Genomic DNA, 21,822 nt, shown 5'->3' with positions numbered 1-21,822 from the left:
ATTCAAAATGGTGAGGAATTGAGGTACACGTTGTAAACCAATTGCTATGTGAAGTGTGAACAACCACAAAACTGCCATGCGCAATGATAGCTTAAATATATAATTATTAATCGATTCTTCTCCCTTAAATTTACACCCTTTAGGACTCGTTTGTTTTTACAAATGAGATGAAACAAATGAGATGAGATAAGTTAGAATAAAAGCTAAAAGTTAAATAAAATATTATTAAAATATATTTTTAATATTATTTTTATTTTAATATTTAAAAATATTGAATTGTTTATTTTATTTTATATAAAAATTTAAAAAAATTATAATAATTAAATGAGATAAGTTGAGATAAATTTTGAAAACAAACGAGACCACGTAGTAAAGAGACCACAACAGGCTAAATGCCAAGACTGGAGGCCAAACCAGATTATGCAAGTTTCTGTAATTATTTAGAGATTCAAATCTTACACATAGAACTAGGATTTGTCAGACTTAAATGTTTGGATATACAAAATCATCTCATCTCATCATTACAACTTTTTCAAACTCCCATACAAAATATAATAAACAATTCAACTTTTTCAAATCTAAAAATAAAAATTATATTAAAAAATTATATTTTAACAATATTTTATTTAACTTCTAACAAAGTATCTCATCTCATCTCATCTGAATTGCGTAACCAAACAAAGTCATTCAACATCACCTAAGAGTGTCATTGAAGCTGGTATACATAAAGCAAGGGCCCAAGAGGAAACATTTCAGTTTCATATGAGATCGACCTATGACTAATCTTCCATCATCATCAGTTCATTTTCTCATTCCAACAAATTTCACGAAACAAAAGGTTCACAGGGTATGAATTAATTAACCATATTTGCAAGCAATTTTCATTGGAAATACAAGTATTGACACTATTCGTGGCCTATGAAACTATGCTTCGGGTGGGGAAAACAAATTTATCAAATATTCAGAAGAAAGATTTTCTTCATAACACAGACATACAAGACAGCACATCAAGATTCCTCAATCTTCATTGTATCCACTATAAATAAAAATTTACACCACAGTCCCACTTCATTTCGTTTCAGAATTTAACTCAATCATCATATCCCAGAATAAGCATCCCGAAAGTCCTTTCATTGAACTGAGAAAAGGAAATTAATACAAGTCCACAGATATACAACTGGATAACTTATTTCAGCCACTGGTATTCCACCCCAGACATTTTGTGAGGAAGGAAAAATCATGCACATGAACGGGGTATAACTTCACGAGAAAGAGATTACATTTGTACCTTAAGGAAAACAAGAGCTTCAAAGGAAAAGGCAAAAAGGATTTATCGTTCTCAGAATGAGAATTCCTTGGGTAAGTCTTGAAATTTTCCTGATAAAAAGCCCTTGTACTTTCCTTGAAGATTTCCACCTGAAAAAATATATATATATATATATTTATATTAATCCACCAGTAAACTTTCCCTTACCAGCAGGGAAAGAAAAAGAATGAAAAGATACCTTTGGCTTCAAATTGGGGGATGTTCTTGGACAGAGTTGATTCCACCAACTTAACAAGATCCTTACCTGCAAAAGTCAAACATTGAAATAAATATCTGTGCTCGGTATCTAACTCAAGTGAAATGGATTACCTTTTTAGCCTCAAATGGAAGATGAAAGCAGAAAAGATGCAAGGACTTCAAGCAAAGCAACCTCTTTTGTTAGTTAATGTCATAATGTTTTATTGTGTTAAAAGGGTGAGAGAATCATAATAAGCCCAAGACTCAAAAAGAAAAAAAAGAAAAGAGCTGGGTAAAATCTTTCAGAAGCCACTTCTTTCATGGTGTATCTCTTTCTGTTTCAGTGTATGGCCGTACAACCACCACATATGGAGCAGACATCATATACGCAACCTTTTTTAGGTACGTGAAGTTTTTCTAATGATGAAAAGGCAAATCCAAGTATAAAGGGAGTATGCATCAGATAAACCTAACTAGAGAAAGTAAACAAGATGGAAAAAATCCTGAAAACATAAATATAGAGAAAACATAAATAGGCAGCCATACAAAAATGGTGTTTTAAAGAAGAAAGCCCCTCCAATTAACTTTTAACCCTCAAAGATGAGGTTAGACTCTAAACTACTGAAGCATTGCACATAACGATAATAGTTTTTTGATCAGTGCATGACTGTAATCCTACTACATGTCCTTGCGTTCTGTTTCCTTTCTTCCATATAAATATCACTCCCTTGTGGGATCTAAGAATAAAGCAAGCATTTAGCATGTGCCCTTTTATTCCTTTCAAATAATGTAAATCCTTCCCTTCCAGCAGCAAGAAGAATCAACTGTTTTTTGCCCATAAAGCAAGCAGACCAGAAAGAATAAACATAATTTAACCACTCAACAACCAACTCTCATGTTGGGAGAGAAAAAAAAAAAAAAAAAACTATCATTTACAGAGTTGATCAAAAGTAGATAATATATAAAGGGCGGCTTCTACCCGTGAGAAGGTTCAACTCATCCCACTTCTTTACCTACCGGTTACACTCTTTTCCCCCTCGTTGACATTGATGAGGAAAGATGGGATTTGGTTCTCTTGCAACTGCATAAACAGTATAAAAGATTAATTAGAACCCGATAAACATAACCAAAAATAAAACGATAATTAATTTAAACCAGACAACATAATGCCTGCTTTAAATGAACAAGTTTAACATTTCACCTTGGACTGTAGAGCCATTGCAAGTTCTAACAGGTCAATAGATGAAGAGCCCTTGCTGTATGCAGGCAAGAACTTCCCTTTTTGATAGCCTGCCAGGAAGTGATAGGCTGCTTGCCCAGGAGAGAGCTTTGATGCAGAAGGGATACTTCCAGAACTGCTTCAAAATAAAGGATCACGTCAACAGCCCAATGGGTAGTTAAAAAAAAGGACATATGAATTTCCCATGTACTTGAGCAGCACCTTTTTTGCTCATTAATAAAATTATCTTGTGAATATAACATAACATGATATGGAGAGCATTCCTAAGTCATCAGCAGTTATAGAATGTACCAGGGAAGAGAATCTTATGTAATAAAAATGTTGGTAAAGTCTCAGGAATATTGCATAGATCTGGGATTCATTCCCACCATTATCAGCACATTAGGGCTTTAATGGGTATATACGAGGGCAACGTCCCAGTGTAAACCTCATTTTTTAGTCTAGAAATTGAATGTGACATAAGAGAAAACAAAAAAGAGGGAGAAAAAGGATGAAGAGATCACAGATATTGATGTTGTTCCACCATAATTAGCGAAGAAGTTTTTGGGACTCCCTCACATTAAGGTTCTAAGTTTATTTAGTTGTAGTATATGATTCATTTTCAGGTCATACAAAAATTTCCTTAAAAAAAGTTCCTTGGAAACCAACAAAATCCAAGATTGCACATTAAACCAGAGGGAACTTTTATCAGATTTCTCTGTGGGGACTAGAAATAATGAAGAGTATGTTCTGTCATGCAGGAGCTTTTAAGTTATCAAATATAAAAAACCAATTTGCATAGTTTATTCTTATGCTTTAGGCTGTCTAAGGATTAAAAATCAAATTGGCATATTTTTTTTATCAGTAAATAAGAGTTTATTGATCGTAGGAATAGGCAAAAGCCCAAGTACACAGGTCATATACAAGAGCAACGCCTAGGAGTGATGTTCTAGTGATACAAGAAATTCATGAACGGTCATGCCATTAAAATCAATTACAATCAACCATTGAACAAAGTGTTAAAAAAGAAAGTTCTAAGTTCATCCAATGACCGCTCATGACCTTCAAAGCTTCGCTCGATCCTCTCCCTCCAAAGACACCACCACAGGCAGATCAGAACCATCTTCCAAATTGCAGCAATCTAAGAAGTGCACTGTAGACCTCTCCATGAAGCTAAGAGGTCAATCACCCTTCTTGGCATCACCCAAGCTACACTCACCCTAGCAAAAAAGTCATTCCACAAAGTCGTGGCAATCTCACAACGTATTAGTAGATGATTGACGGGTCCTCTACTCTTTTTACACAAACAACACCAACAAAAGACTATGATTCTGCGTTTCCTTAGGTAATAGTGAGAATCTTTCTCAAAGAAGCCGTCCATACAAAAAAAGATGCCTTTAAGGGGGTCATTGACTTCCAAATTCTCTTCCACGGGAATGGATTTACGTTATACTTAGAGATGGATTGGTAGGAGTGTATTGTGAACTTCCCTTTCCCCGAGGGGTGCCAAAAAAGCTTGTCTTCATCTCTCCCCCTCATAGGAACAGAATAGACTAGGATGTAAAATTCAGAGATTGCTTCAACTTCCCAATCATGGACAGCTCTAAGAAACGTGACATTCCATTGGGGAGTGCCGTTAGATTGGTCAAGGCGGTCATTGACTTGCTATACCAAAGAAGTCTGGATAGGCTTCCTTAAGTGCCCTATCACTACACCATATTGTCAAATTGGTTTGTTTACTATATGATACCAAGAGGCCATGTCAAGAGGGCTTGCTATGTGGATAGTATGACTTCTGTCTTGGGATGCAAGAAATAACAGAATTCTCTTCTGTCTTGTGGATAGTATGACCTCTGAGGAAGGTGTAGTAAACATGACGGGAGGTGTAGTAAACCTGGCTCTGATACCATGTCAAATTGGTTTGAATACCCTTTACTGAGGGTTTGCTTTCATTATATAGAAGAGAATATACAAGATTGTTGCCCGATTCTATGCGTCTAATATGATATACAACTTAAGTATTTACATCAATATCTAATCTAGCTAGAAAGGAAATTATCACCAAAAATACAATAAATCATATTCCAAATCATATCTCCGTAACACATATGTCATGCCAGAATTTGTTTCGGGACCCGTCACCTGCCTCCAAAAGGGTAAAACTAGAAAATTTAGTCCACCCTCGTCTAATGTGCTTCCAGAGCCCCACCCCATATGATACACTCACCTCTTTCGAGCACCAACCTCCCCCATACTCTACCATACTTTGAGTCTAAAACTATTCTCCCCAAAGCTCCATGTTCTATGGGATATCTCCCTAGCCATTTGCCCAACAACGCCTTATTAAAAAGCTGCAAATTTTGGATACCCAAACCACTTTCGGAAATTGGAGAACAAACAGAGGCCTATTTTACCAAATGAAATTTGAACACATCATTCATTCCTCCCCATAGGAAATCCTATTGTATTTTCTCCATACGGTAAGCCACCTTTGATGGAAGTGGAACTAAAGAGAGGAAATAAGAAGGTAGGTTGGAAAGGGTACTTTTGATGATTGACTTTGCCACCTTTGGATAAGTACATCTACTTCCAACTAGCAAGTTTCCGCTCCATCTTTTCTAGGACATCACTCCAAATGGATATCAATTTGTAATGAGGACCCAACGAGAGGCCAGCCAAGATATTTCGTGGGTAAATAAGATATCTTGCATCCCAAGACAGAAGTCATACCATCCACATTATGCACTTGCCCCACTGGAACTACATCTGGTTTTCCCAAGTTCACCTTTAATCCAGAAACGACTTTGAAGCATAGAAGGAGAGCCCTCAATGCACAGGTATGATCATGGCTAGCCTCACAAAATAACAAGGTATTGTCGGCAAATAAGAGATGAGATATATTAAGAGAGCTAGTATTTGCCTCCCCCACTGAGAAGCTGGACATAAAACCACAATAAGAACCAGTAAATCACATTAGCGGGTTCACACATATCCTTGGTTATAGGGTGTCATTGCTTCCCACGAAGTATCTAGGTCTCCCATTGGGGGTGTTTTTGAGGTGAGATTTATTAGGAACAGTTTTATAGGAAAGATGGAATGACGTCTTCTAGGGTGGAAGCAGCTTTACTTATCCAAAGGAGGTCACGTTACACTGATCAGGAGCACTCTCTCAAACCTTACTACATATATATTACTTGTCTCTATCCCTATGCCTGTGGGAGTACCCCGAACATTTTGAGAAGCTTCAAAGGGACTTCTTCCAGGGAGGAATGGGTGAGGAGTTCAACTTTCACCAAGTCAAGTGGTCCCAGATTTTCACTCCACAATAGCTGGGCAGATTGGCGATTGGAAATAGGTTATTGTTCAACAAAGCTTTGTTGAGGAAAGGAAAATGTTGTGGCAATTGGAGGTGGAAGCCAAATATGGTAGTATGAGGGGAAGATAGTGTTCGAATAAGATTAGCCAATCGCTTGTGGTTGGGGCATGGAAAGCTATTAGAAGAGGGTGGGGGAATTCTCCCATTTTATTGAATATAAGATGTTCTCTGACAGTCTGAAGTTAAGCTACCATATTCAACACCTTCTATGTTTGGATAGCTGCTCACTATAGCTATCAATCTCCTAGTTGATCATCTGTTGCTTCACTGCGAGATCGCAAGTGCATTGTGGAGTGATTTCTTCACTCGGGGTGGAATGGCATGGGTAATGCCTAGAAGAGTAGTGGAGCTTTTCTATGCTTGGAGAAGGCTAGGTGGTAAAGAGTGAGGATGATGGTCCCTCAAGGCTTTCAAAACTGAGCCTTTCCTTAGGCTCAAGCATCATAAGCACAATGCAAATTAATAGCAAGCCACTTTGTGCATCCTTACATTTTAACAAGCAAGGAAAGCAACTTATGCAACATTCAAGTTTTCAATCAAACATTGCAAAAGACCAGATCAGTTTGTAGAGCCAGAAAAGCAATCAGTCAAGTTTTTCAGTCACGATTATGTTTTAATTCATTTGGCAAAAACACATGTTTTCAGCAATTTAATACATTTCCAGCCCTTCATCTAGATGGGCAAAAGGTAATATTAGTGGGTTTATAGGAAAGTATGTTTTCAACCCACAGCCTCCAATTCCACATCAATGACACGCTTTATCACACCAGTCACTATCACTTATGCAGCACATATAAGAATAAATTGTTTGCTCTCTTGATGAAGAGAATGATTCTTAACCCAACACTACCAGCCTACTCAAGTTGTCCAACCAGCTCTTGCAAATTTTGATTCTGATTCGAACAAGACCATTGAACAAGACCATTATAGTGAGTGGTACCATCTAACCCAGTAACCTAGTCACATATGCGTGTTGCAAGAATAATTTGGACAAAAATACTCTAGCGAACACCATTACTATCCATATTAAAGGGACCAATCTTTACACGGTTATATTACCTATCAGAAGATGCAAGGATAACAGCAGCTGGCAATTTAAATAAATTCGTGCCACCAGATTTTCCACTTTGAAAATACGGTGCAACACCTTCAGAAGAAAGAATTACACCTGCATCTGCAGACACCAAGGACTCTGTGCAGCTCTCAATGGTTTGATAGGGTGCAAACAAAAGAACCACTGAAGCACCAGACACTAGGAGCCTGAAATTCACTACTCCATATGTAAAAGGAACATTGCATTCATACTAGAATCATAATATCAAAAACAAAAAAGTTGGAGAGCATTACCTTCCAGATAGAGGAAGGCCTCCCCGTGAAGATATGATAGGTCCAGATAAGGAAGCCAGTGCTTCTTTAATCCCATTTGTATCTGAGAATGCTTTACCACATAAAATCAGTGATGATCGCTCGATATCTGCAGCTATGAATCCCTTATTCATTTGAGCCCCCAAACCAACAGTGTCACCCACCCCTGGACTGCGTGGTCAAAAGTCAAAATTGGAATAACACAATTAGAGTATTCATTTTGAATCAAAATAGCGATTGTATTTCATGCTTGAACTTTTGATTGATTCAATTGAGTCCTTTTTGCCATTGGTGTTCTTTCCGATCTCTACGCAATTCAGAAATCGTGGCATTCTTTGATTACAAACGGTAATAAATAAAATCCTTGTTTTACAGAAAAAATAAATAAATTTGTTATAGGGAAAAGAAGACAACGTATTATAGAGGAAAGAATATGAAGGGTTCCAGATTTCTAAAATTCCAAATTATGTAATATTTATTGGCATGACCATTCAAGTTATTTTAAACCTAAACGACTAGAGTCATGGTTATTTAATGCAGGACTAGATGACGTGGCTCAACAGGAGTAAAGCTCCTACTTCAAAGGTATATATACTACAGATTCTTAGAGCTCTGACGACATCCATTGACCACCATAACCGAGAAGTGAACCAAACAGAAATAGCAAAAATAATCACTCCTTTTTGAAGTGTAAAAAAGGAATTACACTAAATCATGGTTGAAGTGTATATGCGACACAATTTCTTTAGCAACAATTTAGAAGTTCTCAATGACAGTCTGTATTTTCATTAGCCTTACACTCTCACAAACATTAGGTATTCCTTCGAAAAATAAGAAAGTTTGGGCAAACAACCAAATTAGCTAGGAAGCTTATGTTAATAAAATTTAGTCCCCACCAACTCAGTTGCAAAAATTAGCCAAGGCAAGCATACACCAAGCAAGACTAGACATTTTGCATTGTAAAGCCAGAGATGTACAGGGCTAGACATTTTCCAGGCACATAGCATTAGTATACCATCATAACAAATGAATAAAAATTGCCAATAAATACCTTATAGATGTTGCTACATAGATTGTGAATGGACAAGAATCATGTGAAACTGCATGTGCTGGTCTTCCAAAGAACATTTGAAAGTGATAACACAGCAGAAGGACTATCACTTATTACACGGACTTTTGGGTCATCACAGTAACCACTTTTCCGGGAAAAGTATCTGGAGATGTAAGGCACCTCCCACGATTGCTTTCTTTGGTTGTACTCCTTCCCTTGGGAAAACTCTCACCGTTGACAATCTGAGGAAACGGGGTCTTATCAGTATGGATTGGTTTTACTTATGTAAGAAAAATGGGGGAAGGCTGTGGATCGTTTATAGTTTACATTGTGAGGCGGCCAGGTTTTTGTGGGATGATATCTTCAACTGGACTGGTGCAGCATGGGTAATGCCTGGAAGGTGGTGGATATTTTTAAGTGTTGGAAAGGTCTTAGGAGCAATATTCACGTTGCTGCAGTGTGGAAAATAATTCCTCATTGTATTATGTGGTGCCTGTGGATGGAGAAAAATGGTAGGTGCTTCGAAGACTAGACCGTTCCTTGGACGAGTTGAAGTGATTCTTTCAACACACTCTATTTTGGGCTTCTATCATTGTTTGTGATGGGGACGGTTTTCTTAATTTGCTTGTATCCATCACTAGTGCTTAGTGGTTGCTAGGTGCATTCAGTGTATACTTTATTTGTGCTCGGGCTATGCTTTTTTCTATCAATAAAGTTTTAGGCCTCGTTTGGTTACACACATGAGATGAGATGATATGTGAAATCTGTGAATAATAGTGAGATAATTTGTGAATAGTAGTAAAATGGTTTGAGTTAAGATGTTTTATGAGATTTTGGAAAAGGAGAAAAAAAAGTTAAATAAAAAAATTATAAAGCTAAAAGAGGGTTAGAATATAATTTTTAATATTATTTATTATTTTGGGATTTGAAAAAAATGAATTATTTTGTGTTTGAAGTTTGGAAAAGTTGTAATGATTAGGTAATTATTAGATGAAAAAATTGAAAATTTGAAAATTTGAAATTGAAAAATGTTTGTGTTTGAATGGTGTTTGGATGTTGAGATGAGATAAGATGGTTTGAAAGGTTTGTGCAACAAAACCAGGCCTTACTCCTACTTTTCAGCAAAAAGTAGTTTCACATCATAATTTCCCGTGGTTTGAGGTTAAGGGGATCCATTGTCTCATTTTCTCTTTGTTATTGTCATGGAGGAACTTGGTCGGATGGTAAAGGCTCTTATTGGGGGAGGTTTCTTATCTGGATTTTCGGTGGGAAATGGTACCAACGGCTCTATCATAATTTCACATCTCCTTTTCGCATATGATACTCTTCTCTTTTGTGAGGTCGATCATGGCCATATACAAGCCTTAAGGGCACACTTGTTATGCTTTGAAGCTGTGTCAGGTCTTAAGATGAACCTTAGTAAGTCCAAGATGGTTCCGGTGGGGCTCCTGCCTAGCATCACCAGCTTGGCGAGTCTCCTAGGTTGTAAAGTGTCTTCTTTGCCTATGAAATATTTGGATCTTCCATTGGTGGCGGCATTTAAGGCTAGAGCTATTTCAGATGGGGTTATAGAGAAAGTTGAGAAAATGTTGGCTGGCTGGAAACTGATGTATTTATCGGAAGGGGGTAGACTCGCATTAATTATGAGCACTTTATCTAACCTTCCACCTATTTTTTTATCTCTATTTCATTTGCCTGCAGGCGTGGCTAATAGGATTGAGAAGCTGTTTAGGTTTTTTGTGGGGTGGAGTGGGGGAAGAAGCAAAATTTCATCTTGTTAATTGGAATAAAGTTTACTCTCCTATCTCGAATGGTTGGCTTGGGGTTCGCAATTTGAAGACATTCAATAAAGCTATATTGGGAAAATGGTTGTGGAGATATCACTTGGAGGGGGATGTGCTTTGGAAATAAGTTATTGACCTCCGACACGGAAGTGCTTGGGGGGTTGGTGTTCCAATAAAGTGAGTGGGGGGGGGGGGGGTATGGTGTGGGCTTATGGAAATTTATTATGAGGAGCTGGCAGAGTTTTAAAACTCCAATCAGTTTTGTGGCAGGCGAGGGTTCGATAATCAGGTTTTGGCATGATGTTTGGTGTGGTGATAGTGCGCTTGATAGGGTTTTTCCAACTCTCTATTGCATTGTAGTTAACAAGGATGCTTCTGTGGCAGATCTGATTGCATTTTCTCATGGTTCTCACCAGTGGAGGTATAACGGCACAGGGGGACAGGATGCAGTGGAGGCCCAATGGTAGCAAGAAGTTTACAATGAGGTTGTACTACAAATTATTGGCACCATTTATTATTGCATTGTGAAGTGACAAGAGTGCTATGGGAGATATTTAGAAGAGTCGGTGTAGCTTGGGTAATGCCATTGAGGGTAGTGGACTTACTCGCATGTTCGAAAGGGATTCAAGCTGTCCGCAAGTGGCGGCAGCGTGGAAGATAATTCCGTTGTGCATTATGTGGTATACTTGGTTGGAAATGAATGCACGGTGCTTCGAAGATAGGGAACGTACAACGTCGGAGCTTCAGAACTTTTTTTTTACACACTTTATTGCTGCGGTTTTCAGCTATTGTGCTTAATGGAAACAATGTTCACAACTTTCTGGTTTCAATTTCTGGATCCTAGAATGTATTTAGGTGTTCTCTTGTATACTTCCTGTGTACACGGACTTTGCCTATTTCATTCATATCAATAAAGTTTACCTCTTACTTATAAAAAAAAAAAAAAAGTATCTTCACATTATGATACACCTATATTTTGATATCAAGTCATTAGCCTTTTACTCTCACAAGCATTAGGCATTCCTTCGAAAAATAAGGAAGTTCGGTCAAACAACCAAATTAGCTAGGAAGCTTATATTAATAAAATTTAGTCCCCACCAACTCAGTTGCGAACATTAGCCAGGCAAGCATACACCAAGCAAGACTAGACATTTTGCATTGTAAAGCCTGCAATGGTACAGGGCTTAATATTTCCAGGCACATAGCATTAGTATAGCATTATAACAAATGAATGAAAATTGCCGATAAATACCTTATAGATGTTGCAACATAGACCGTCAACGGACAAGAATCATGTGAAACTGCACGTGTTGGAGTCTTCCAGAGAACATTTGAAAGTGATAACACAGCTGAAGGACTATCACTTATTACACGGACTTTTGCATCACATTTTGGTGATGAACCAATAGCCCCGTCATGCACAAAAACATCTGAAATGGATGATATGTGATTTGAAACCTGATAAAACCAAGGACTACAGTATTAACAAATTAAACATTGAGCACAGTTCCAAGAAGTAGCACAGATAGTAAGAAGAATAGAGGTTTGCTAAACATAGTCAACCAAGACTAGAGTTAACAGAAACCAGTGCCTTAGTAACGAGTAAATCAAATTCTAACAAATGATTATAAGTTCTTGATATTCTTTACCGTGTAGAGAAATCCAACGGCTTTGCGCAACTCGGCTGCTCTCCCATCCCATACAATCAAATAAATCCAGTACTAATATCAAACCACACGAACCACCTCCAAGAGAGGGTTCTTTTAAGTAAATTACATTACCGTATGTTGACTCTTCACCAAAGTTCTCATTTACCATGGATTGGGGGTCATGGTAAATGAGAACTAGTGCTCTATGGCAATTTTCTTTAGCATTTTCAGAGTGGATTGGATCATGACTCAATGTGTCGCAAAGGTTGGTTCAACTGAAAACAAGGTGAAGCTTTGTGGAAAATCGAAGCTTCCAGGATTGTGAGAAGTCTGTGTAGGAGCTAAAGGATCACTTTTTTATTATTCTTTATCATTGGATGGCAGCATACTTATGTTCTTTCAGCTTTAGTATCCTGTGTGTTCCTTCGTTTCCCCTTGTACTCTTTCTAGCAAGGTGTGCTTGCATGATGCATTTTTTATCATCAATAAAACTATCCTGCCAAAATCAATGTCCAACTCCTACAAACAAAAAACTTGAGCAAACCCCTAAAAAACATAAACACCTTGTAAAAATGAAATTCCATATGATGAATCAAGTAAAGCTAAAGAAATTATTCTTGAAATTTTAGCACTTCTATATTAAGTTTTTGAAATACCTGAAAAAGTTACGGTGTCAAACTAAAAAAAATAAAATTAAGCTAGACAAGAAAAGGGATATTGAAAGCAAATCCATAACATGCCTGTTTCAAAAGTTTGCCAAACTGTGACTTGGAAATTTCTGAAGCTCCTCCAACAATACTTCCTCTAACATAAACTGGAAGTCCTGACAAGGAATCTAACAGGAAAGATGGGACAAATCAGAGTATTCAATAGTAAGAAATGAAATCAATAAGATTAGAACTGACCATGTGATAACCTACCCACAATGTTTGCACCCTTTTGTTGTAGTTCAGAAGACTCCAGGTTTCGAAAAGCGTTTTCCTTTACAAGAATACCTTTTGCAGCCAAAGCCCACTGGAGACCATGAGAAAACCCAGGGCCCCCCCTGCATTCAAGAAGGTTCAAGGAACATATATAAGATTACAACACCCATAACTTGCAAAGTGTATCTGACAGTGTTTACATCATATGAAGTTTGCTACCTTACGATTTACATGCGCTATTTGTCAACAAAATCTCATGGCCAAAGTCTAGCATTACCATTAAACCAAAAGCCTAAGAGATATACCATGTCAACAAAGAAAGTCTGAACCTCAGAATCTGTGAGAATATTCTATTACAATTCAAGATTCTTCACTAATTTTCATTTCTTACTTGAGGAAAAAAAGTCTTCACTAATTTCACCAGTCTTGACTTACAGCATTCCTGATTAGAAGTTCCAATAAAAGTTCCTTACACAAAGGGTGATTCCAATTCATGTTTCTGTCTTCAGCATATTGCATTTATTTGTTGATACAATAACAGCTATTTTTAAAGGTCCTGCAGACAGAAATGAACAATTGCAAATTGACTACGTGGAGTTTTTGCAGCCATTTTTTGTTAGTTTTTGGTTTCTCTCTCTCTCTCATGTGTGCGTGTGTACCTTCTATCCTTTTGATTATGTCTCTTCGTCTTCCATTTCCGGTGCTTCTCGCTGGGAATAATCCTTAATCCTTTCTCAGTTTTATTCTGTTTTCAATTTCTCTCTCCTTTTCTTTTAGTTATTTCTTTTTGGGGATAGCTAATTTTTCCGTAGTTAAGTTGAAGATGGATCATAGTTTTTGTATAGAAGCAAAGTTATTTGTGTTCAGAAGGAAAGGTGGCAACCTTTTCTACATTTCTGAAAAGAGTAGGAACATGATGAAGTTCCTTTATCTTTCTGGAGGATGGTTGTTTGGATGGCTAAGGTGGTGGAGGATTGTTTAAGGTCTTTGGGAAAAATGGATTCTTACCAGACTAGAAGGGAGGGAGATAGAATTTTCATGGTTCAAAGATATCAGAATTTGTATGGTAGGTTTGTGAAGTTGATTGAGTATGGCACTAGAACAAGGAAGGGTATCATAGTGATTCTTGAAGGGCAGAAAGGGAGTGGATGGGCAGGTTTTGTGAGAAAAATGAGAGATTGTCATTTCATCTTCCTCTGTTTCTTCTCACAAAAATAGAGTTGTTTCTAAAAATGGTGTTGCTTCTTGGGATTCCAGAGGCAAAGAGGCATTTTCGGACACTTCTAACAGAGGTGCTACCTCTTCTTGTGAAGCTTCTTACTTGTTGGCATTGTTGCAGCCAGCACATGGGTATTCTGGTTTACGCCAGAAGGGTGACAATGGATATCAGCAGAAGGATGAGCTTGCGTTGGAAGGAAGGAATAGGAAGGATGGATTGAATGTAGAGTCTCGGCAGAATCATCTTGATGGCAGAGATGTCGGTTGGCCTTCCGAGGCGTTGCAAAGACTTGGAAAAGCCGAAGGGTCACTATGGCTGGAAAGAGAAGTTTGATTCTTTGTTGAAGAAAATTGATGGAGGCCTAGGCTTGCTTATGGGCTTGGGCCAAGATTCCGTGATTGTTAAAGTGAATAAGGAGGAATCAGGGGTGTTGTTTGGGCCTATGATTGCTATGGAAGGAGTTGGGTGGGACAAAGGCCCAATAAATAGGCCTGTCCTTTGGAGGCCTAAGCAGCTTCGTGGGCAGCAAAATTCTAAAAGCCCATTAGGTGTGGTGGTGGCTCAGCCCAGTGCATGGCAGTTTTGATGGAGGTTTCAACTTCATAGAATGGATCGACGGCGGCAGACGATTCTTCTGGGGGCATTCCGGCATCAAGTTCCACTAAGGCAACACTTCAACATCAAAGACCCAACAGTCCGTCATGTGTGGAGGTTCAGCCGAGTCTTAAGATGACTCAGATGGATGGGTCTGCAACTCAGAAAGAGACGACGACTGTAGGCGACTATTATGAAGGATTTTCGGCCTATTAGTTTGGTAAATGGGGCATAGAAGATTATTTCTAAGGTACTAGCTAATCGCATGTGTGTAGCGATAGAGAAGATTATTTTGAAGTCTCAAAAAGCATTTGTGAGGGGGGGACAAATTCTTGATTCAGTATTAATTGTTAATTAATGTTTGGAGTAGAATCAAACTGGGTGAATGTGGAGTTTTAGTTAAATTGGATATAGAAAAGGCTTATGATCATGTTAATTGGGAGCTTCTCTTGTACTTACTTGGGAGATATGGCTTTGGAGAGAAATGGCTTTCGTGGATGAAGTGTTGTATGTCGACGACGAGATTTTCCATCTTGGTGAATGGCTCTCTAGTTGGGTTCTTCAACAGTTCACGTGCCTTGAGACAAGGAGTTCCTCTATCTCCTTTTCTTTTTGTCCTAGTTATGGATGCTTTGAGTAGAATGATTGAAGCAGCGGTGGAGGGAAGTTTCTTGTTGGGTTTTGAGGTGGGAGATGAGTCTCGGAGTAGCTCAAAAGTCTCTCATCTTCTTTTTCCCGACGACACTAATTTTTAGTGACACCAACCAAGACCATCTTCGTTCTTTGAGAACCCTTTTATTATGTTTTGAAATTGTTTCGGGTCTTAGAATCAACTTATCTAAATTTGAAATTGTTCCAGTGGGCTATGTTTCGAATATTTAAAATCTGGCTAATATTTTGGGGTGTAAGGTATCTTCGCTGCCTTTGAGATATCTTGGTCTTCCCATGGGGGCTCCTTACAAATCTCTTATGATTTGGGATGGGGTGATTGAGAAGATTGAGAGGAGATTAGCTGGTTGGAAAAAGTTATATTTGTCTAAAGGGGGAAGAATAACTTTGATAAAGAGTACGTTGTCTAACCTTCCTACATATTTTCTTTCTTTTTTCCCTTTGCTGGCAAGGGTGGCTAGTAAGATTGAGAGGATTTTTCGAAATTTCTTGTGGGGAGGTAAAGGGGAAGAAAAACAGTTTCACTTGGTAAGATGGAATAAGGCTTGTCAACCAGTTTCTTGTGGAGGTTTGGAGTGCGAAATTTGAAGCTTTTTAACAAAGTACTTCTTCAAAAATGCCTTTGGAGATATCATATTGAGAGAGATGCCTTATGGAAAAATGTTGTTGATGTCAAATATGGGAGGATGTGGGGGAGTTGGTGTTCTAATGAAGTGAGAGAAGCATATGGGGTGGGTTTGTGGAAGACCATTCAGATGGGTTGGGGGGAGTTTGTCAATCACGTTAAGGGATGGGACAAGGATTCATTTTTGGGCTCTCAAGATTGCTTACCCTTCCCCTTTTAGGATTGCTAGGATCAAGATGCTGCAGTGGCTGATTCTTTTTCTTGTTTGAATAATAACTTTCAATGGAATGTTGATTTTGTTAGAGATGTGTATGATTGGGAAGTGAATGCAGTCTCTAATTTTTTTGGAAGATAATACAATTTGAAGATTGTCCAGGGAAGGGAGGATAGTTTGCTGTGGGTTCATGCAGGAAATTCCAGATTTTCTGTTAGCTCCTTTTATAAGGCGCTAACTTGTCATTGTGTCTATGATTACCCCTGGAAAAGCATTTGGAGAGTTAAGGTACCTAGTAAGGTGGCATTTTTCTGTTGGTTGGTGTCTCTTGGTAAAATTCTGACCACGGATAACTTAAGAAAGCATGGAATGTGTGTAGTAGATTGGTGCTTCATGTGCAAGAAAGATGGTGAATCTATTAACCATCTTTTTCTTCATTGTAAGGTGGCCAAGACTTTGTGGAATTAGATTTTTTATAGAACAGGTATTGATTGGGTGATGCCTAAGCTAGTGATGGATCTTCTTGCATGTTGGAAAGGTTTTGAGGGGAGACAATGTATTGCTGCCCATATGGAAGATGATTCTTTTGTGCTTGATGTGGTGCTTATGGTTGGAGAGGAATGGGAGGTGCTTTGAAGATAGAGAACGCTCAATGGGAGAACCTAGGGAGTTTTTCTTTAGTACCTTGAGTTGTTGGCCTAAGGCTCTTGTATTGAATGCAGATCATTTCTTGTTTTGCTTTAGCTGTTTCTAGTGTGAATGTTGGTATTTCCTCTTGTATACTTCATGTGTACTTGGGTTTTACCTATTCTTGGTAATAAGATTCTATTATTAATTATCAAAAAAAAAGTTTTTTTGCAGCCAAACCACAAGTTTCATTTGCTAACCAACCAAAAAAATTCTATCATAAAAGATGGAACCCTCAATGGTCAAGTCTTTAAATAAAAATTATTTTACCAAAACCTAATATTCTATAGGTATTCAATGTTGATTATAATAGCTCGTTTTTTTGGTCAGTGATTATAATAGCTCTATTTTTTTTTTTTTTTTTTTTTTTGGTCAGTGATTATAATAGCTACATTAAATTAGGTATTTCCATTAACAAAGAGTTTGAGACAGATAATATAGGCATAGATGGTCTGTAACAAACGATAATCTGGCAGAAGAGAAATTACGTTAGGTAGGATTTGCAGACAGATGTAGAGATGGTTATATCAGGGGTAAGGTCTGCCTATCAGCTAGGAGTTTCATAAAGATATCAAACTCATTGATGGTCTACCAGCCGGAGCTTTTCCACATTTCAGATTGAAAAAAGTAATAGAGATCCTAACAGTTAGTAGTTTACAACTACAAAAACCATGGTTCACAAAGGCGCAAACACACAGCTAGACACATCCACACTGCATGCCCCGTTAGTCTACATCAAAGAATTCAAACTGAGTATAATTTCATCAGAGTATCAATACTATTCTTCAGGTCATCAAGCAAAGGATCACCTTGGAAACACTACTGTTTCAGCTTCCTCATGAGCACGTGGGGCAGAAACTGAATACTTCAAAAACAATAACAAAATAAAAATAATAAGGATATGGTAAGATGATGTCTAGTTTTACTAGTCTGGATTCACATAGAGGAGTACATGTTTCATGCAAGCTTATACACTGAATCAAAATATGACATCCAGAACCAAAAAAAAAAAAAAAAAAGGACAAGATACTCAAGATAAGATGATCAAGAACAACAGTTGAACTTGTAAGACATAAATTAAGTTGAAATCTGGTAGACATGTTATTTTATTAAATCTAGTCTCCTCTGCATCAAAGTTATATCCAAGAAAAGTACTTTGCGGCAAAATTTTCCAAGAAACTAATGCCCAATATCTTTCTAAAATTTCGAAATAGCATCTCATAATGATACAAGGCTCATAAGGTAAAAAGAGAAGAAACCATATTTCTTTTATGATTAAAGCATTTTATTAAAAGCATAAAGGGCGCACAACACAAGTACTTAAAGAGTTTACATAGGAAACACCCAAATAACAATAACAAAAAGAGCAAAAGTCTTGGAAGTCTAGAAGACTAAGATATAGTTACATACAAAGTTTAGTGAGCAGCAATTCAAATATAGGGGTTGCTAAAGGTAGTAGCTTTCAACCCCCGACACCGTCCTTTCTTGGACTTAAAAAGTTTGATCATTGCGCTCTGCTAAATACACCACATTAAGCATAGTGGGACCCTTTCCAAACATCTGAATTTCTATGACCACAGGGATTCCACCAACATGCAAACAATTCCACCACTCGTTGGGGCATAACCCACTGAATCTCAAAAAGTGCTGAATTCGCCACCCATAACTCCCTAGGCTACTCACAATGTAGGAAAAAAAATTACAACATGCCTCTTTCTTAGATTATCAGTGGTTAGGAACTTTACTAGGACTACCAGCCAGACAAAAAAAAAAAGCAACATTCGAAGGCTACTTGTTTCTCCAAATACACTTCCAAGAAAATGAAGAGCCAATTGAAGGGATGAGCACGCTGAAATAGGAAAATACATCTATTGGACGATATCCAACAGAGAGCATAATTGGACATAACCTCAAAGAAACCGTATTAACATGGGCATAATGCAGTGGATGGCATAGTTGGCAACAGCTGAAAAATCTCAAGGATTGGATAAGGGTTGAAAGTTTCAAAGTTAATTTAGTGTTTAGCATAAAATACCTAAAATTTTCAATTCTAAATGAAAATTTAACAAGATATTTGCAAGCTTTTATGTTCACTTTGTTTTAGTTACGTGATGATATTTTAGAATATACAAATTTCCATGGCAAAAAATAAAATGATGTATCAGAAAATATATCATCCACTTCAGCCTTCAGGCATTTCAGTATTGCTTTAGCTATAACCCGGTAAGATACAAATGAATTACCAAAAACTCAAGTGGAGAAATTATAAGTATTTAGCGTTAATTGTTGCTAGATGACATATATGTCTATGAGGCATGAATTTCATAGAACCACAGTTCAAACAGAGATCTGCTACCAAAAAGACCTAAAAGAAATGAAACGGGAAAATTGATTCAATCAAAAGTAGGTCCCTGAATAACTTCACAGCCAACTTAAAACCTTGATGCTTCAGCCTGCTGAAAGAATGATGTCCTGATGCCTTCTAGAAATATTCTGCTACCAACCCACTCTTCTCTTGAACAATCTAAGGAATGAAACCTTCACACCAGACTTTGAGTTGACAATTCACCCATATCCTACTCATAGAAACCCTTCCATTTTCTCAATGCTCAGCCAAAACATTCATTAACTATTTGCTTTTCAAGAAACCCACTCCACGAGAACCCTTAACTTTTCTTTAGGAATCTAATCAAAATCTCCGGAGCCACTTGGCTGCATTGTTCCCCTTCAATACTCAAAATTTATGGTCCAAAAAAGGAACTCCTCAGTTTCCTTCTCTATACAAAGTTTAACTCTGAACCGCGTTCGGAACCGTTCACATTAATCTAAATAGGCATGATCATCGGAATTCCAGACCACATTACAGTACTGTAAAATCCCACTTCCAAAATTCCAATCACATCAACCCAACCAAACATTAGAATTAGTAAATACAGCTCAGTCGGCCAGACCCACAATCTAAAAAGACAGAAGTGATCATCCAATCAACAAAAGCATTATCGAACATGCACCAGTTTCAGCTCCCCACATGAATTATTGAACCAGAACCAAAAAATAAGATTTATTAATAAAAAAATCAGAAAAAAAAAATTCCAGCATCAATTGAGAAGTGAACTTCATACGATATATACAAGTGCATATGCAAATATACCGCGTGAGAGAGTGCGAGAGACTGACCCATCGAGAGGAAAGCAAGAAAGGGCTGGATCTTGAGGAGGAGGGGCGAGTAAATGATCTTGAGCTTTGAAGGAACCACTTGAGGACTAAGTTCCTCATGATCGTTAGAACTTTCAATGGTCTTCCACTGGCTCTGAGGATCTGCGCCCACCGTCACTGTCGATGATGGCTTTCTTTATTTTCGAATCTTCGGGGTATTTTCTATGTGTTCAATCTTTCTGGGTTAAACTTCGCACATACTTCGTATAGGAAACCCGTTTTCCGAGGAAATGGTTTCCAGAATTTTATCAATGCGTAAAGCAAATTAAGGTCCTTTCTGCTTGAGCTTTCTCCGCTTTTTCAGTCCATGGAGATGTGCTCCAATGTTATTATACACAACATTCCTACGTGCTAAGATAGTATTATTATTATTATCTTATTTTGTTTTAGAAAAAAACAATTGTGTAAGAGGGACCTCAGGCATAAAAGAGTTTCAAATTTATGATTTTCATAAACTTCACACTCTACACACATTTAAAAACATATTATTTTATTTTTTTATCTTATTTTACTTACAAATATTTCTAAAATCATTTTTATCATGTGAGTAAAAATATAAAATGACATATTTTTATGTGAGTGTGCAGGGTGTGGAGCTATGTCTAGAATTATTCTTTTAAAATTGGACTCTCTCTCTCTACCAGTGTTCACCCAGAGCCCCCCGAGACCCCGAAGCGCACACAACCATCGCTCACCATCGTTGCCACCGCAACAGAGTTTAGGTGTGCGATGGTTGCAGATCACGCGTTCTCATATGGCTTTTGTGATTCTGGTTGCAAAAATTGTCTCGTTTGTAACTTGGACTCCTCAATTCAGTCTAATTTTAAGTTGAGTCTAATATCCAAACACTTAACTCTCAAATCACTAAACTTATCTCAATTCAAAACCTTTTTACGGGTAGGACCCATAACTTTTTTCAACTCAACACCTCTTTACATGCAGGACCCACAACTTTTTTCAACTTTTCATAAATACATTTAAACTCATATTAACATTCAAACATATCTAAACTCATCTTAGGTGGGCTCCACAAAACTCACTTCACCATCTCAACTCACTACTATTTATAAAGAACTCAACTTAGTTTAACATCTAAACGGGACCTTAAAATTTTAAGAGTGCTTTCCGCGAGTTGGAAATGGCCCAAACAATTTCAAAGAATCGCGTATGCATGTGGTTTTTTACTATGTCAAAATCTTGTGTTCGACTTGAAATAATTGGAGACTACTGACTTTTCATACGTAAAAAAGTCATAATTTTTCCAATATAAAATGAATCGACATTTCATTTAGGTGTTTTTTGGATAGTGAATTGAGATGAAATAAGTTGAGACAAAAGTTTAAAGTTGAATAAATTATAGTTATAATATTATTTTTTTAATATTATTATTATTTTAATATTTAAAAAGTTGAATTATTTATTATATTTTGTGTGAAATTTTGATAAAGTTGTAATAATAAGATGAGATGAAACATTTCTTATATCCAAACAGGACTAATTGACAGGGAGACAATGAAAGACATGGCGTGAGAGAGACAGTAGAAAGCAGAAGAGAAAAAGAGGACACAGGGGCGACTTCCTCATGAACTTGCGGTTGTTCAGCCATTGTAATGGGTTCAACTCGTTGAGGTGTGTTGGATAGAAAAAATTAGCTTAGGTCAAAAGTTTAAATTTCAGAAACCGAACTTCATTCCTTTTAGAGAAATGATATTTGTAGTTGTGGAATG

At 37.4% G+C, this 21,822-nt stretch overlaps 1 protein-coding gene across 3 annotated transcripts; it reads right to left on the bottom strand.

The window, feature by feature from the left end:
• Positions 1-1,002: 1,002 nt before the first annotated feature.
• Positions 1,003-20,387, bottom strand: LOC121254949. Of its 3 annotated transcripts, none has more exons than XM_041155189.1 (11): positions 20,057-20,385; positions 17,689-17,744; positions 12,869-12,993; positions 12,689-12,783; positions 11,552-11,757; positions 7,447-7,635; positions 7,159-7,359; positions 2,706-2,859; positions 2,522-2,585; positions 1,506-1,571; positions 1,003-1,416 (listed from the first exon to the last, which is right to left on the bottom strand). In XM_041155189.1, the coding sequence occupies exons 1-11, from the start codon at positions 20,153-20,155 to the stop codon at positions 1,340-1,342; spliced, it is 1,332 nt and encodes a 443-aa protein (XP_041011123.1). In that variant the 5' UTR covers positions 20,156-20,385; the 3' UTR covers positions 1,003-1,339. The 3 variants fall into 3 exon arrangements, 2 of the variants coding, with proteins under 2 accessions (XP_041011123.1, XP_041011124.1); XM_041155190.1 differs by having other exon boundaries at positions 17,689-17,737; positions 20,057-20,384; XR_005938753.1 differs by lacking the exon at positions 1,003-1,416 and adding an exon at positions 1,638-1,728 and having other exon boundaries at positions 1,504-1,573; positions 20,057-20,387.
• Positions 20,388-21,822: the final 1,435 nt, after the last annotated feature.

Source organism: Juglans microcarpa x Juglans regia, chromosome 3D, assembly GCF_004785595.1.
Source record: "Juglans microcarpa x Juglans regia isolate MS1-56 chromosome 3D, Jm3101_v1.0, whole genome shotgun sequence".
Taxonomy (NCBI): domain Eukaryota; kingdom Viridiplantae; phylum Streptophyta; class Magnoliopsida; order Fagales; family Juglandaceae; genus Juglans; species Juglans microcarpa x Juglans regia.
The sequence above is the reverse complement of the archived record's forward strand: the minus strand, read 5'-3'. Positions and strand labels throughout refer to the sequence as shown.

What these genes read in the sequence shown, in the direction of transcription:
- LOC121254949 (XM_041155189.1), bottom strand. Translation starts at nt 20,155, where the DNA reads ATGAGGAACTTAGTCCTCAAGTGGTTCCTTCAAAGCTCAAGATCATTT. An exon ending in GAAACAGTAGTGTTTCCAAG is followed by an intron (nt 12,994 to 17,688) that starts GTGATCCTTTGC and finishes TCTTGAATGCAG; the next exon opens with GGGGGGCCCTGGGTTTTCTC. An exon ending in AAAGGGTGCAAACATTGTGG is followed by an intron (nt 12,784 to 12,868) that starts GTAGGTTATCAC and finishes CTTTCCTGTTAG; the next exon opens with ATTCCTTGTCAGGACTTCCA.